The sequence below is a fragment of the Mustela nivalis genome (assembly GCF_964662115.1).
Source record: "Mustela nivalis genome assembly, chromosome: 17".
Lineage (NCBI taxonomy): Eukaryota > Metazoa > Chordata > Mammalia > Carnivora > Mustelidae > Mustela > Mustela nivalis.
This window is the reverse complement of record NC_139036.1, coordinates 45,320,217-45,337,720: the sequence shown is the minus strand read 5'-3', so window position 1 is coordinate 45,337,720 and position 17,504 is coordinate 45,320,217. Positions and strand designations below refer to the sequence as shown.

The 17,504-nt window shown below is 56.3% G+C and overlaps 1 protein-coding gene across 1 annotated transcript in view; it reads right to left on the bottom strand.

Moving 5' to 3' along the window:
• Positions 1 to 2,312: 2,312 nt before the first annotated feature.
• WNT3 (Wnt family member 3) overlaps positions 2,313 to 17,504 on the bottom strand; it is a 47,369-nt gene continuing 32,177 nt past the window's right edge. Inside the window, exons 2-5 of the mRNA XM_082708487.1 lie at positions 12,648 to 12,889; positions 8,867 to 9,132; positions 7,688 to 8,175; positions 2,313 to 4,286 (exon numbers count right to left, since the gene is read on the bottom strand). Of these exons, the coding sequence (XP_082564613.1) occupies positions 7,696 to 8,175; positions 8,867 to 9,132; positions 12,648 to 12,889 (988 nt within the window). The 3' untranslated portion in view covers positions 2,313 to 4,286; positions 7,688 to 7,695. The remainder of the gene's footprint in view (positions 4,287 to 7,687; positions 8,176 to 8,866; positions 9,133 to 12,647; positions 12,890 to 17,504) is intronic.

The following is a 17,504-nucleotide window of genomic DNA, read 5'->3' as shown; positions in this document are numbered from 1 at the left end:
AACAGACCTGTTGACGCACTGAGTCAGCAAAAAACAACCAAGCCAGGCCAAGCACAGAAGGCAGAAGAGAGACTTCCCATCCCTTGCCTGGCCACCTGATTCATAAACCTTTTCAAAGACGACGCCAGGGAAGGTGTGGATAAAAGTTCAAAAAAGCATGTCAGTTTCAGAAGTTATTGCAAAATGATCTAGAGTTTCTCCTCCACCGGCAAGCAGTGCCAGGACCGCGCCGTGGAGCCGAGCCACGGAGGGCGTGTGCTGTGCGGACACCGGGGCAGGACGACACTCCACAGGGTGCCTGTGATGGGCAGGAATCCCAAGCCGTGAAGGCAGCATTTGCAAGGGGGACTCAAGTTTGAAATTTCCCCTCCATAATGTACATGAGGGAACATACAGTCTCTCCACACAACCAACTTTGTCACACTCTCTCGGGAGTATCAGATTAATGGTAAGGTCATTCTTTGCCTCCTTAAGAGTTCTCTGTCAAGCTAAGAGAAGCGACGGTATAGCCATCATCATTTTGCTGCATTGACTTTCCTCATCTGTGTGTCGATCAGCCACAGCTTCCATGTCCATCTATATACCCAGGGCTGGCGTGGATGTACCACTGGATCCGTCTAGAATCACCTACCCATCATCCCTCCTCCTGCTTTCCTCCGCCTTTCCTTTGCCTTTATTTGTACCCCGTCTCCCGAGCCTTGAACTCACGAACGTTCTCCCCTGCTTTTTTCACATTCTTTCCAAGCTACTGCTTGAAAAGAGATCTTCCCACGATATTGTTTCTTTCTCTTGGGTCTTTTTTTTTTTTAAAAGCTTCCTCTTATTTTTAGATGTTTATTAGTATTCATATTTACGGAGAAATTGAATGTTCAAGCACTGTAATCAACTGTTCTCTTTAATCATAGAATATGATTAATCATAGAAAGGATTGCAAATGGCCTTGGTAAGTATGAACAGGGACCATTTAAATGTTTGGCAATCTTATAGGTAAAAAAAAAAAAAGAAAGAAAGAAAAGAAAAGTACTCAGGATATTGGGAGAGACAAGTATTAGTTTTATGCCGGAGCAAAGTACAAGGTGAGCCAGGCTGTGAGATACGGAGATTTCTGTCTATGCTCCATGTCCAATAACTTATGCAGCCAGCACAACCATTTTTTGTGGTTTAAACTTTTCAGGGACTAAACACAGACACATCAGGGGCACAATAAAGTTCATGAACTTCTAGCCGCCGTTCCTAATTAAGGTTCGAGGTCTGAATGGAGCACAAGGCAGCCCAGCGCCAGCACCCAGGGCAGGCTGCTTTATTTTTATGTTGTTTTTGTCTCTGCAGTGAGATGAGTAAGATTTGCTCCTGATAAAGGTAAATCAGGAGAAAGAGAAAGAAAAGGAAAGCGTTTTAGCTGTGCCACATCAACCGAAGGTGACATTTTATGGGTCGGTGTGAAGACCAAAGGGCGGTCTATTGTCATAAAACCGAGTTATTGCCCCTCATCATCGAGAGAGCATCGCTTGCGAGCTTCAGGTGAGTCCTTTTGAAGCAGCAGTCCGGGAAGAGAACGCCCCTCCCACAGCGTGCCCACTGCTGGGTCCTTTCTGCCCAACCTCCAACAATAACACCTGTCCCAGGCCACCCGGAGGCCAAGGCAGACCATTTCTTCTTCCAGACCGACCTACCCTCTCTATAGCCAAGCTAGCAGGAGGGGAAGCCACTTCCAGTCAGGTTTCATTTTCAATAGAGCAAATCCTATTTTCCCAATAAATGGAGTTGAAAACATCGGTGAGGAAAGGATTAACCAACCCCGTGGGCTGCTGGCCTTGTGCCACATCTTTTGAGTGTCTGTGACATTCATTTGTGCAGTGGAAATGCTAGTCTATGAAAGGAATTACTGCCCAAACCGCTTACTTCCAAACCTAGGAATTACTTGTCAGATGTTGACTTAGAACAAGGTAAGCCTGTACGAAAGTCCTATAGTAGATGAGACCCACTATCCATGATGTCTGAGATGATCCTGCTTAGAGAACAGAGGAAATGGCTTTATTCTGGACCACTCACTTCAGGGTGCAAGTTGAGGCCACCACATCCAGAAATCGGATATTCGCAACCTCCTGAGCGTTAATCTGGAAACCCCACACATTGTACAATGTATCCATTTCAAGTTTACCTTCTCTTTAATGACTTAACAGAAAAAAACTGCATGATGAAATAGATTTTCTCCAAATATATATATATTTATATAATATATAATCTTAGTTAACTCAAAGGTATATACATTGTATAATAAATAATATTTATAAAAAGAGACTTTTTGAATATAAAATCAAAAAGATCAACAACTTCTACAACTTTTTACAAAACTTTGGATACAGCAGGTCGGTAGGAAATTTCGGTTGGATACTATTACCTGACTACTACAATGTGCTCAGTGTACTATTATTAAATAATTACTTGTCAGCTACTTGAATACGCCCCAGAAACATGACTTTATCACTTTTAATATAGAATACATAGATATGAAAAGACTGTTCTGAACATTTGTATCCGTTCTGCTGAAATAATTCTCACATAAAGCAAGCATTATCCGGTTGACATGATTGAAAACTTTTCAGTCTAAAGTGAGATGGGGAGGGGCATTTCGGACTCTCCGGACTGGGGATGGGGACGTGTATCTGTAGCTGGGCTCGTTGCCCGCAGATTCCAGAGTGCGGGCATGGCTTCTAGACGGTCTTGGCAAGCCTGCCTGAGTGGAGCAGGAAGATCACTTGACCCAGCAGCTGAGGTCAGTGTTAGACCAAAGAGAGAAGGGAGTAAAGAAAGGAAGAAACATCTCTTTTCCCGTCCCTACCCCTGCCGTCTCTCTTCTTCCTGATTCTCCCTAAGACAGAGCTGTGGCCTGGGTTCGTGCTGTCCGATCCGCTGGCCTCTCTGTTCAGGACTCTTGAGAGGACCTGGTGGAGCACGAGGAGCTCAGCGGAGAGAGAGGTTTTACCGGAGGGAGCAAGTGACTGCTTGCCCGCCTTCGAACACCTCCTCCAGATCCTTGGGAACTGCGTGGACTGGCGGGCTCTCTGCGCACAGGTGAGGCCGGCAGGTGTGTGTTAAAGAACTCTGCGCTTCTCTTTTACCCGCATGGGCCAAAGGAGGGAAAGGAGGCCGGAAGACAGGTCTTTATCAGAGAGGGAACTAAGGAGCCATGTTATTCTCCCTAGCTACAAGTCACCAAGTTGGAACATCAGGAATCGGCTGCTGCTCTGACTCTGACCCTTTGTCTGATTTCTACCCAGGCACCCTAGACTCCCCAGCTGCTCTCCCCGGCGTTGTCTGGGTGGGGAATCTGCCAGTGAGCAGGGCTGGGAGGGAGTGAAGGGCCCCTTCTAAAGATACCGCTTCTTTCTTTAGGAAGCCCATTGGAGCTGCAGAAGGCTCACCACCCCCTAAACATAACCTATTTACATCGGTTCATCCAAAAAAAAAAAAAAAAAAAAAAAAAGCCCCCAAGCCCTGCCCTGCATTCCTGGTAGACAGCGCTGAAGGGGAACAGGAGACCGGGAGCTGGGACTGCGGTTCACAAGGGCCTCGCGTGCGGAACAGCGCTGCCCAGGAAGCGAAACTGAGAACAAGACACAGCCGCTCTTCCAACAGCCTGCCAGGCCACCCAGCGCTCCTGGTGCTTCAGGACTCCCAAGCTCAACCTCCAACCCGACAATTGCTTTGGGCCTCCCTCCCACTGGATCCTAGCTAACCCTATGGCTTTCGTGAGAATGTGGAGGTCTATCAGATCTGAGCAGGAGCAGACAGAGAAAAGGAGACTGCTGGGCTCTGTCCTACTTCATAACGCCCACCGCACAGGCATCTTGCATGGCACCAGGAGACGCCGTCTGGAAACAGAATCTTGCCCCAGCCGAGGTCTTCACCACCAGGCAGAGAGCTCACGGCAGCCCAGCCTGTTCTGTCGGAGTAGAATTTTTTTTTCCATTTTTATTTTCTTTAACATGTGCAAAGATAAGCCTGGGGTCTGTTCCTATCAGACCCTAGAGAACTAAAAAGAAAGCCCCTTCGTTAAAAACCACACACCATCCACAGCAGGGTGAGAAACTTAAGAGAGAGGGGGAGGGAGGCCTCCCCGGCAGCGGGCAGCTCGGGTCCAGGTCATTTACCGCACGGGCGTCTGGCCACAGTCCGGGTTCCTGGCTGCCTGGTGCTGAGGGCTGCGCCCGGCTCCAGGTCCTGCTTTCCCATGGGACTTCGGTGAATCTGCCCAGCCACACACTTCACCCGTTCCCAGTGCCCTTTGGAAAACAAAGAGGGAGAATCAGACCCGTAATCCCTTTCTCGGAGGAACCGCCCATTGGGGTGCCGAGATTAGAGGCTGCGGAGGGGAGAGCTCGTTTCTCCTGTACTCGGGGGCAAGGGGGAACTCAAGGGGCTTTCCTGCGCCCCCTCCTCGGCTCTGGGGGCCTGCTGCTGAGGGAGAGTGCGGGATTTAAACAGGATCAGGAGGGCTTGGGCCACCACTGACTGGGACCCAAACCCTACCTGCCCCACCTTCTGGCCAGGAGCTCGGACAGAGACCCCCAGGCAGGAGTCCACCTTGTAGAGCGACTGAAGGCCGCTCTGGTCCAGGGCCCCATTCCCCGCTAGAGTTGACGTGGGCACTGTGCTTTTCTGTCCCACCAGTGGCTTAATAATGAGCCGTCTACACAGGAGCACGGCTATTTAATTAACTATGAATAATTCCTTCCCAGGGGAGCACCAGTGTGTACCTCTTACTCATTTATGTATTTACAACTCACCAAGGACTAGAGGCCCAAAGCACTTTCATGGGCATTCCCAACCAACCTCCCATTCCCGGGCTGTGGACAGGGCCAGTGGAAGAGTATTACACTGGGGCAGAACTGGAGCCTCAGCAAGACTAAGCGGACACGTCCCAAGGTTTTGTGGCAAGTTAGTGACAGATCCAGCACTTGGGGCCAGCCAGACCTCCTGCCTCTTGTCCAGAGAGAGCCCCTTCGCAACATCTGAATAACAAGGAAGATGCCTGGTCCTTGCAAGGTAGGCAATCGGCCATTAGCATGAGACACTAGACAGAAGCCACAGGCAATGGAAAAGGTGTTTTCCCCACCAGGGAAGGACTGGGAATCTCCTCGTGGCATAAAGCCGTTTTGACTGGGGCTCCCCACTGAGTGTGTGGAAGGCATATGTCCCTGTCAGCCTGTCTCCAAGACTCCCATGTTGCCTGCAGTGTCTTTGTGGATGAAGGGAGGAGAGAGGTAACCGGGTCTCAGCCAGTCTGGGGCCTGTGGTTCAAGACCAAGCACCATGCCTGGAGAACGTCAATCACGGAGGTCAGCTCTGCCTGGTCCCGGGAATCTTTGCTGCCTCCTTGGACCATGAACCAGGCCCAGCCCCGGGGCTATCCAGCCTCTGGTCCACACAACCACCCCTCTGTTCTCAGATGAGGGAACTGGGGCGCAGAGAGGCTCCCCAGCCTGCCCCACATCACTCAACAAGTTGAAAATGTGTCCAAAGGGCACCATGTGGGGAGAGTCCTCCACTTGTCCCAGAGCAAGGGCTCCAGAGTGCCCAGAGCAGAAGGGCTCGGGGCCCCGATCTGCCTAAATAAGGCATCTGAGACCATGTGCCTAAGACTGGAGAAAATAGCACTGTCCTTCAGAAATGGGAGCAAAGAGAGCTGAGGATGTATTAATTCCTCCTAGGATCAGCACTAATTACACGGGTGGCAGGCAGGAGAGTTTTCCAGAGACTCCCTCCGCTGGTTGGCAGATGGCTTCTCTTGGCGGCCTCCCCCAACCCTGCCCTGAGAGAGGAGGCGCCAGAACACCTACTGCTTCTACAGCCCCAGCAAGACCCACACGGGAAGTTCAAGGTCCCTATCCTAGCAATGGGTCCGCCATTAGTGCTCTGGCATCCTAATTCCCCTTCAGCTGCCCCCCAGTCCTGCTTGGGGACCCCACACGGGCTCCGGCCACAGTGGCCACGCTACACTGAGCCCATGAATGCATTCATATTCGTGGATTTTTTTTTCTCTGTGAGAAGCAGGAAATGAAACTCGCCCAGGCGATGTCACCCTCACGTCGCAGCTCTCTTGACGGCAGTTATCACTCCCAATTAGTATCAGATTCGGACAAGCATTCACTTCTGGTAGCAACCTGGGGCCTCATGAAACTTCCGTTAGGCTCCCGACGCCCCGGAACGGGTGAGGAAACTAGACTTCGGGCTTCCGGGGCCAGTACCTGGCAGAGCTGGGCCACCTGCGTCCCCTCTCCACCGGCCACACGGCGCCCACTCAGACACGAACAAAGCCATGCCTCCGGTTGCCTTTCTGGACCCTGTCCCTGCCAGGTCCTAACTCGAGCTCCACTGAGGGGCCTCCCAGAGGGACTGACCCAGAGCTGTCCCCAGGATGTGGGGGTCTCCACACCGCAGAGAGGCCCGACCCCTCCCCCAGGCCCACACAGTGTGGACCGGAGCCACCAGCTCCGAGGTGCCCTCCGTGGAGCTGTGTGACCCGGTGGGGTGCTCGCTCCTGCCCTGCTCCAGGGGGATAACCCAGGCAGGTATGTTCTTCACAATGAACCAAGCAAGGTATGTTCTTCACAATGACCCAAGCACGGTCCCCATGGCTCCTCCAGGGAGGAAGATAGATAAGGAGGCAGATCTATAAAAACTCTCTTGTTGGGGTCCCCCAGCTGGCAGGTGGTGGCTGTTGGACCAGGGCTCACGCCTTTATATACTAGGCTCCTTCTCAGGTAGAGAAAAGGGAGAGAGGGCACAGTGGCCTCGGACCTTCCAGCTCCCAGACTCCAGGACCACCTTACATCAGTCCTGACCTATGCTGGGGACCGATGGCTCCAAGGGCCAGGCACCGTGTCTCCCACGCAGGCCACCTCTTGGAAGCTTGGGAACATAACCCACTGGCCTTTGATCCCTTGATTACTCACCACCACCACTCTGAACTTGAATCCCTCCTCCTCCTCCCCATCCCCTTCCATAAACTCGGTGAGAGCACCCCCGCTCCACCCAAGCTTTAGATCTGTCAGGATATGGGCTGATACACCGCTTCCCCCACCCACCTCCTCAAGGTCAGTAGGATTTATGCTTGTGCAAAAACTTGCCCTCAAAGTTCAGGGTGGATGCAAAATGACTCTGCCCCGGGGTGAAAGAGAGAGGATCTTTGGCCTATTATTTCAACTATTTCAACCCCCTCGTTTTAGGGTAAGAAAACTGAGGCCCATGGAAATGAAATAACAGGAATTTAGGGACTTTCTGGAACAGGGCAGAGTTGAGACCAGAAGTCAGGTGTCCTGGCTTCCAGCCCCACAATATCCCTCCTCTGGCTCAGCCTCCAGATGCTCAGTAATGATGGCCAGTGGCCATGCAAACATCAGACCTGGCTCATAATTTAGGAACTTGTATACAAACATTAGTCAATTTCATGCAGTCTTGCGTGCACATGCTCAGCTGGGATCCGTACTTTGCGTAATCCACCCAAAGCTGCCCAGGGACCATTCCCACAGATGCTCAAGGAAATCCTGGCTTCCTGCTTCGGCCGTGGAAACTTGGGTGTCTTGGGACAGCTCAGAAAGAGAAGTGGATTAGTCAGGAAGAGGAGCTGGGAGAAAAGGGTCCCTGTCCCAAGGCCCTGCAGCCGCCCCGCCCGCAGCCCTACCTGGCTCCCTACTTGCAGGTGTGCACATCGTAGATGCGGACGCACTCCTGGCAGCTCACGTAGCAGCACCAGTGGAAGATGCAGTGGCATTTCTCCTTCCGCTTCTCCGTCCTCGTGTTGTGGCCGCGGCCACAGCACAGCAGGTCGCAGCCATCGATGCCATGGGAGGTGACATTGCAAGTCCGGTCCCTGGTGCCAAAGGAGCCCGTCTCAGGGTTGGGCTCGCAGAAGTTGGGGGAGTTCTCGTAGTAGACCAGGTCCCTCTCGGTGGGCGGCTTGAACAGCGCATACTTGGCACGGAGGGTCTCCACCCAGCCACGGGATTCACGGTGCTTCTCCACCACCATCTCCGAGGCACTGTCGTACTTGTCCTTGAGGAAGTCGCCGATAGCGCGGAAGTCAGGTTGGGCCCACCAGCAGGTCTTGACCTCGCAGCTGCCGGACAGCCCGTGGCACTTGCACTTGAGGTGCATGTGGTCCAGGATGGTCTGGGGAAGAGGAGTAGCTGCTGGCCCCCAGCACAACCTCACCCGGGAGCACATCTAGGCCCTCCTGCTCTGCCCCTGCCCACCCCATCCCTGGAACCTTCTCTATTTCTACTTGGGGGTCAGGAAGAAAACAGATTGGGGCTGAGGTACGGACCTAAAGAATGATGACCATTGTTTCCCTCCCCCTTCATAGCCCAAGCATTGGCAGAAATCGCAGCCATTTCTCAAAGCTGTAGGAGATAGGGATTGTGAACCCCATTTAATAGATGGGGAAACTGAGGCCGGGAGCTTAAGTGACTTGCCCTAGGTCAAACAACCAGAGGAAGCTGTGGAGGCTGAATTCAAAGTAAGGCCCTCCCGTCTTCATGGTCCTGCCTGGGCAGGCTAGTGCACCAGATGGGCTGGCGGGGACCTGCTCCATGGGGTCTGCCTCACTCCTGAGCTGACACATCCCCTGGCAGGCGCAGATGGGGAACAGCCCAGAGAGAAAGGGTGAACAGGACGGGTGATTGTGGGGGTGTGGGTGGGGGCCAAAGTTCTGCCAAGGGGAAAGAGGAGAGTAGGGAGCCTGGGATGCACCAGGGCCACTGGAAGGGCAAGGTGGGGCGGGGGCGAGGCCAGGCAGGAAAGGCAGGGACACGGTCTGCAAAGGGGTACCAGGCAGGGTCGGGCGAGGGCAGCCGCAGCTCACCGTGCGGCCCGCCTCGTTGTTGTGCTTGTTCATGGCCGAGCGCGCGTCTGGCCTGTTCTCGCGCGCGTCTGCGAACTCCCGGGACACCAGCACCCCGAAGTCGGCGTCCTCGCTGCAGCCGCCCCACTTCCAGCCCTCGCCAGGCGGCCCTTTGTGGTGCGAGTCGCAGCCGCAGATGGTGGAGGTGCCCTCAGCACAGGAGCGCGTGACGGCGAAGGCCACACCGGCAGAGGCGATGGCGTGCACGAAGGCCGACTCGCGGGTGGCTGTGGAGAGGGCAAGGCTCAGGCGGGGTCCTGCCTCGACCTCCCCAGCCGGGAAGAAGGGCTCGCCAGCCCCGAGGAAAGAGGGAGGAGTCGAGGTACTCTTCCCACCCACTTTGGCTGGCCCAGCCTCTGAGGTATCCCCACTTTACAGATGAGCAAACTGAGGCAGGGGGCAGCTAACTGATTAACCCAGGGCCCCAATACCAGGTACTGGTCAGAGCCAAGCCTGTCAGAAGCAGGGGCAGAAACTGTAGCTCTGGCCGGTTGCTTTAGAGGTGAGGTGGTCCTGCTCCATCCTGGCCCCAGGCCCCCTACCCTCTACCTGCCCCAACTCCAGAGACTGCAGCACAGGCCTGAGCCCTCCCCATCCTGAGAGGGCCTGGGGCCTGCAGGAGGGAAGCCTGGGAACCTACTGCCTAAACTACCCAAGTCCACCCCATCCCCCACCTAGATGCACTTGGGCAGACCCTTTCCTTTTCTGAGCCTCAGTTACCCTCTTTGTAAAACGGGTAAAACTTCCCTTTGCCACCAGAGCTCCTGACCAGGAGGAGAGTGGACCCAGTCCCATGCCCACTCCCTGCCATCAGGGGAGAATCCTTTGAAGGAAGAGGAGAACTTCTCAGGGGTGTCCCCCAACTTCAGGATCCTGATCACCACCTTTGGGCGCTCAGTATGCACCATATTCTGCCCTTCAGGTTCTTGATCTTATTTAATCCTCTTAACTAAGAGCAGAAAGTCTTAACACAGGCCCATTCTACAGATGCAAACATTGAGGATTAGAGGGCCAAGGCCTGGGAGACCTGCAGCCCAACTCTCCGGACAGGCGAGGAACCCAGGTTGGGCGGTGACCCGCCTGAGGCCACGCAGGCCGGCTGGAAGCCAGAGCTCCCATGCCAGATGCTGAGGGGGATCGCCGCTCTGCACACAGCCGGGAAGCCGGGTAGCCTCGCGGGCCACCTGCGGAGGAGCCGCCCGACCCGCTTCCACGGACGCCCCGCCGCCACACCGAGCCCGCGCCGCCCAGGCGGACTGAGACCGGGGATGGCCGAAGCCCAAGGCTCCGGTCCCTCCCCTCACCCCAATACCTCCCCAACGCCGCCCCGCTCTCCTCGCCCCCGTTCCGGCTCCCGCCCTCCCCGAGGCGCCCAGGAGCGGCGGCGGCGCCGAGGGCCAGCGTCTCGCTTCCGGCCGGGCGCGCGGTCTCTCGGGGCGGCGGCGGCGCCCGGACCCCGGGCCGCGCTCGGTTCCCAGCCCCGGGGACGCGGGGGCGGCGGGGGCGGGGCGGGGATTAGCCTGGGAGCGGCGCTGACAGCCCCGCTGTGCCGGTCCCCGTCCGGCGGGGCCCGCTGGGCCGCTCAATCCGCCTTTGTTCGCGCGGTGTCACACCGCATTACCCGCATAATGCGGCCGCCGGGCCCGGGCCGCCGGGCCGGCCGCCACCGCGTAGCAACGGGCGTCTCCCGCGGCCGGGCCGCGCCCCCGGCCCCGGCGCCGGCCCGCGAAATCCCCATTGAAGCGGCGCCCCCCGCCCCCGCGCCGCGCCGAATGGCCAGAGGGCGTGTGAATGGCGCGGCGGCCGCAGCGGGCGCGGGGCCGGGCCGCGCGGTGGGGGGCGGCGCTCGGGCCCCTTTCAAGCCGCCTAAGCCCCTCCGGGCCGCCCGCGCCGCCCCGCCCGCGGAACGCGATCCCGGACTCCCCTGCGCCCCGCCGTCGCGGCCCGTCGCCTTCCGGCCGCCGACCCCCGCGGCCTCCGCCCCACGGGTGCCGCGCGACTCCCCGGCCGGCCGCGGCCCCGCCTCCAGGCCGGCCAGACCGTGGGGAGCCGGTCCCGGGCTCGGCCCGCGGTGCGCGCCCCGGGCAGGGCGCACCCCATCCCCGCGCCCCCGGCTCTCAAAGCGTGTGTGGGGGTTGGGGTGGAGTGGGGTGGGGTTCGGGGGTGCAGAGATGAACGCGTGGCGGCCCGCGCGACGCGGGTGAGGGACTTCTTCTGGACCTTCCTCGGCTTCAAATTCCTCGAGTTTCTGACTTACTACCCAGCTCCCAGCCCCCGCCCAACACGGAACTGCCCTCTTGCAATTCAGAGATGAAGGCAGGCACCAGAACCTACAACGTGATGGAAAACATTTAACACAGGCGTGGATGGGTAATAAGCTCAAAGGCCCGATTTTCATTGCCAAATGTCCCAAGAGGGTAAGAGCGATCAGAAGGCGAGTCTTGCTTTTGGGGAGCGCGTCTAGACGCCAGGCTGTTTGATTAAGCGCTACCTGGCCCGAGGTGGGGCACCGGAAGGCGGTGAGACTGACACACCGGGCAAGATCAGGTTTGAAATGCAAACCGCCGCCACTTGGCCCCAATTAGAGGCCAAACCTTTTATGTAAACAAGGAATAATTAGCTTTGGTAATAGAAGCGTAAACAGAATCATCATCCATTGATTCGCTAATTGGTCTTCTGTCCCTTGACAATGGCCTGTAGGTCAGACAGACCCAGCATACCTGAAGCCCAGGTAAAGGGGGACTGCCTACTAAAAGGTAGGGTTCAGTGCCCCCATCCCCCACTCCCCCCTTCAGATCCACCTGGCTCTCAGATACCTTTTCCTTCCGGCTATAAATATAGTTCTTGTAAGAGAAGGGAGGGCCAGGCTCACCAGTTTGGGTGGCAAAGCCCCTGGGGCGGGAGGGTTCAGGTTTCTGCTGAAAGGGAGCAGTGGTCCCAGGAGGCCTGCTGGGGTCATCAAATCCCGGGATGCAGCCATTCCTTAGAGTTGCCCATCTTCAGCCCAGAACTCTCCAGCCCCAAAGTCCCCTTCTTGGGAGCAGTCGCCCGCCTCCACCATCTCTCCCGGTCATGCTTGAGGTCAAGTTTGTGAATGCCATTCATTTCAGGCACCAGCCGGTTAGACTCCTGGTTTGCAGGAGGGCAGGAAAGTTCCCCAGAGGCCAGCCGGCCCTCGAGCCCCTCCAGAGTTGGTGGGCAGATCCCCCGTGCAGGGGCATGGGGGCCGGCAGAATCTTTGCACTGAAACGCTTAGGGGCAATGCAATGCCACCAACACCAGTTTCCTCAGTTCCAGAATTTTCTATATGGGTGGGACCTAGAGGTGGTGGTCACCCCAAAGCTAGATTTACATAGCACTTAACACAGTGTTGCGAAAATGTCACAAATGTCCACAACAAAGCCTGCCCCACTCCACTGTGCCAGCCAGGTGTGGGGTGGGGAGGAAGGCCATGGCCTCCTCTGCCGCCCTAGGATCTCAGGATATGGAGCACCTCAAAGCTGCTCAGCCCCCAGCAGCACCCGGGAAGGTGTGGCAGGCAGGGGGACAGTCTGGGTCAGTCCAGAGAGGGAGTTGACCCGCTTCTGGGGTGGCTGCTGGTCCTGCCCAGCTTTGTGGCCCTCCCCTGGGGACCCTGGGCTGGGTGGGAGCTGAGGCATCCTGAGGGAGAAGGGTCACCAGGTCCTCCTCCCCCACCCCCGGCAGCCCCGCCACCACCTGCTAGCCAGCCCAGAGACAGTACCTTTGTCCAAGACGGGCCCGAAGATGGCCAGGCTGTCGTCTATGGTGGTGCAGTTCCAGCGGCGGCCCCGGAACTGGTGCTGGCACTCCTGGATGCCCAGTTTCACGCCCTCGGCCACACTGGGCATGATCTCGATGTAATTCCGGCAGAAGCGCAGCTGCTTGGGGACCAGGCCCGGGATGGAGCCGCAGAGCAGGGGCTGCGAGCCCAGGGATGTGTATTGCTGGCCCAGGGCCAGGGACCTGCAGGCAGACACAGGGTGGTGGCACATGGCCCATCAGGGGCCCTTTTTCTTCCTCGTGAGCCCTCTGGGGTGGGTGGAGCCATGGAGGGCCCCTGGGTCAGCCCGAACCCAGACCCTCCAGCAAGCTGGTGCCTCAGTGTGCTCCCTGCCCCTGTGGGGCAGATCTCCAGCCCAGCCAGCAGCCCTCTGACGGGGGCATATCTGATGTGAGCGCAGGGACTCTCAGGGGCACATCGTGAAAAGAACTCTGGACTGGAAAGATGGATTTGGGGCTCCAGGTTAAATCCCTCCTAGGCTGTGGGCCAGTTGCCCTGATGGGCCTTGGCGCGGTTGGCCTGGACAATCTTCCACAGAGTCCGAGTTTCTGGGGCCACACAGACTCCAGTGACCCATGGGAAGTAACCCAAACCTAAAGCGAGGGAGGTGGCAGGCCTGACCCCAGCTGAAGCAGAGAAACAGAGAGGCTCCAGTCCCAGCAGGGAATTCATTACATACGTGTGTGCCTTAGGTTTGCACATGCACACGTGCGTGCACACGCACACACACTGCCCATGGCAGTGTCTCTTAGCCGCCTCCTCCGGACGCTGCCTGCCCAGCCAAAAGCCCCCAGTGCCTCCCTAGGGAATCAGTAGCTTCTAGTAAGTCCTCTGACCTTTGTCCCCTGGGGCCTCCATGACCATCTTGGCAGCTTCCTAGAAGTTTCTAGAGTACCATCTTCCCTCTTACCAGAGACTGGAGCTTAGCTTTGTTTCCAGACAAGTGGAGCTCAGTGTCAGGAGGGAGAAGATCCCAGATCACACTCTGCCGGCCAAGTCACCTTACTCTCCTAACCCTCATTTCTCAATCAATATCCTGTAAACCTCTCAGCATTATTTTTTTTTAACAGACTGCTTGGACATCAGGACTTTAATTTTTTTTAAAGGTTTTATTTTTATTTATTTATTTGTCAAAGAGAGAGAGAGCAAGCACAGGTGGGGGGGGGCGTGGCAGACAGAGGGAGAAGCAGGCTCCCCGCTGAGCAGGGAGCCTGACATGGGACTCGATCCCAGGACTCTGGGATCATGACCTGAGCCAAAGGCCGATGAACCACCTCTCAGCTTTTTTAGCAGAAGGGAAGGTCTTGTGGGGAGCCGGAATAAGAGTTTAAAATACTAGAAAACCAAGGTGCTGCTCTTCCCACTCTCTCCCTCAGCCCTGGAACAGCAGGAATGACATTTTGCAGGAGAAACTGAGAAAATGATCCGTGGGTCTCAGTGGACTTGAAGGTCAGTTGCCATCAGCCCTGTGATCAGAGACAGTGCGAGCTGGAAGAAGGGTTGCATGAGCCCCACCTCCTCCCCCTTCACACCCATAACCAGGCTCCAGTCTGGCAGTGACCTCAGTCAAGTCCCCCACACAAAGAGATGACAGAAGCCTTGGGAAGAGGGATCAGAAGACCCCAAATGCAGATCAGGAAAACACAGACACATCTGCACAAGCTTCCTGAACTAGACACAGGGCTTGAACTCAACGCCTGCTGTTTATCAGCTCTTATGTGGCTTTGCCTGTAGATTCCTGATCACTTCTCCAAGGCGGAGAACATCACTACCCCCCACCCCAGACCAGGATGCTGGGGTTTAGGGAGGAAGCTAGTTGCTCAAGCTTTCCAATGCCAGGCCTGTGGCCGAACACAGCATGCTCGCTGGGCTGAGCCTTTTCCTTGGGTTTGCTTCCCTCGATCCTTAGAACAACTGTAGGATGTGGAAGGGGGTGTTACGGCAGCCCTGCTTTTGGGTGGCTTGGCCTCACGTTCTGAGGAACCAACCCAGACTACAGAGGGGCTAAGAAGTGGCTCATTGGACCCCATTCCCTCTGACTCCAGAAACACTATGCCGCCTGCCTTCTGGGCAAGGCCCGCTTGGGGCTGGAGGCAGGGACGTGGAGGGAGGGGCTGGCTGTAGGCCGGGCCCTTCTGTGCCCTGAGTCTCACCCATGGATCTCATGCCTCACGAAGCATGAGTGGATCAGCCCAGAGCCCCCATGAGCACACGGCACACAGCCCCCGAGGGGGCCCAGGGACCATTCTCTCCTGTCCCAACTCTGTTTACGCTCATAAACAGCTTATCACAAGAACGGTGAGGTTCAAATAGCCATCACTGATTACATGATGGGCCTGTTCTAAGCACTAATGTCTATCGCCTTAGGTAATCCTCCCCGAACCTCATTATCATCATTATTATCCCATTTCCTAGATGAGGAGACTGAGGCCAGGAAGCTAAGTACCCTGCCCCAGTCTGCAGGACTGCACAGTGTCAGAATTGAACCTCCCTCCCCATTCAGGCTGTCTCCTCATGTGCTCCTTTTTCTTTTCTTTTCTTTTCTTTTCTTTTCTTTTCTTTTCTTTTCTTTTCTTTCTTTTCTTTTCTTTTTTTTTTTAAGACATTAATTATTTATTTGAGAGAGGGGGACAGAGAGCACAGGTGGGGAGGAGAGAAAGAAGCAGACTCCCCACTGAGCAGGGAGCCTGACGTGGGGCTCGATCCCAAGACCCTGAGATCATGACCTGAGCTGAAGGCAGACGCTCAGCCGGCTGAGACACCTGGGCACCCCCTCCCCACGTGCTCTTAACACGGGCCTCGAGCCCCACCCCCCAGCTGTCCCAGCAGCTCTGCGGTCACCCCCGCAGGAACCGGCCCAGGGTTCAGGGTGGAGAGTCAACACAGTGCAGAGCGGGCGGCGTGGGGGCAAGGCTCCCTTGGGAAGAAGTCCGGGCTCTCCCCACTCTCTCCTCTGACATTTAGCACCTGATGCCCCAGAGGAGGACAGTTAGAGAGGGGAGCTGAGACCCGATAAGGGATTCTGCCACCCCTGTCACCGCACCTGTGTTTGGTCCTGAATGGGGTGGTGATTCTCAGCCCCCTCCCCGTCTCCTGGTCTGGCCCCTCCCTGTCCCAGAGCAGCATGGGAAGACCTGGCACCCACTTCCCAGCCTCAGTGTCCGTCCCTTTGGCCAGAGTCAGTCTCCCCAGTGTCCCCACCATAGCGAACTCAGTCCATGTCCGGGTCTGGAGGTGTGGACCGCCCCTATGGTGGCCACGCTTGCCATCAGCTTGACCTCCGGCCCCCATAACACACTCTGATCTGGACCAGTCTGTCCCACAGTCACTTCTGGCACCAGGGGCCCTGTCCCATGTCATCCCCCATTATTGGTCTGCCCACCAGCCAAGGCTCCGAGTGCCCCGAGGCTCCAGCCTCCTTTTGCCCAGAGATGCGCATCCTCCAAGACTCTCCTCCTTCCTAGCTCTCTCCTAGCCCCTTGGCAGGCCTGGCCCCCTCAAGCTAAGCTGAGTCCTGGACTAGAATGAGAACCTACAAGAGGAGCCCTATGACAGCACGAAGCCCATTTATACAGGTGAAAAAGCGAAAGGCCCACAGAGAGAGGTAGCTTGCCTGTGGCTGGCCACCGCAGAGAAGGGAGACTGAGGAGTGGGGATGTCCTTGCTGGCTCTTTATTTCCACCTGGCGAGGCTGCTTCTCATCCCAGCCCTCCAAGGGGCTCTGGCTCCTGCTTTCACCAGTCCCCTCCCGCAGGGTCCAAGGTGGGCCTCCCCAGCCCAGCAGAAGCCCCGAGCCCTGGGCACTGGCTGGCCACAAAGGCCACAGTTACTCCCCAAACTTCTCCCAACAGGGAGATACCTCGTTCCCTGCCCCTCCTCTGAAGGACACCAAGTCCTTCCTACTGGTCCTACTGGATGACTGTGGCCTCTCCTCCAACACAGGCAGATTCCCTCTTGCCCTCCAAGGTCACATGCAACGCCAGCAATCATAACAGCAACCGCCTCCTTCATACGTCGCATCTACTATCTCAACAGATTTTCACAACAGCTCCCACTGGGGGCATTGCCGCCCCATTTCAGAGGAGCAAACCAAGGCACAGAGAAGCGAGGCACCTTACACAGGGCAGTGGCTGAGCCAGGATTCAACCCTGGGTTTGTCGGACTCTGAGTATGATACCCTCTGAAAACAACTCTGGGCATGAGAGATGATCTCTTGTTTTTTTGTTTGTTTGTTTGTTTTGCTTTTAAACATTTATTTATGTATGTATTTGAGAGAGAGAACAGGAACGGGAGCATAAGGAGAAGCAGATTCCCCGCTGAGCAGGGAGTACAACACGGGGCTCGATCCCAGGACCCTGGGATCATGGCCTGAGCCGAAGGCAGATGCTTCACCAACTGAGCCACCCAGGCGCCCCAGAGATGATGAGTTCTTTCCCCTCCCACCAAACCTGGGCTCTACCCTGCTGCCCGGGGGCCAACGCAGTGTGTAGCCTAGAGGCGGGCTGCCCAGCACAGACCCGGCTCTGCTGTTCCCTTACTACTGATCTCAAACAATTCCCTCAACCTTCCCCTGCCTCAGTTTCACCTGAAACTATTATGTCTCACCTATAAGAGACATAATAAGAGGAAGGAATGAGAAAAAGCATCGAGCACAGAGGAAGCCGTGTTTAGAGGCTGTCCCCAGCACTTTGTCCCCTCGTCCCGTCAGTAACCTCCTGCTTCCTGTCCTCCCATTCCTGACTTGACAAAACACACCAGAATTTCTAGAGCCCCTTCCCATCTGTTATTGGGAAGGAT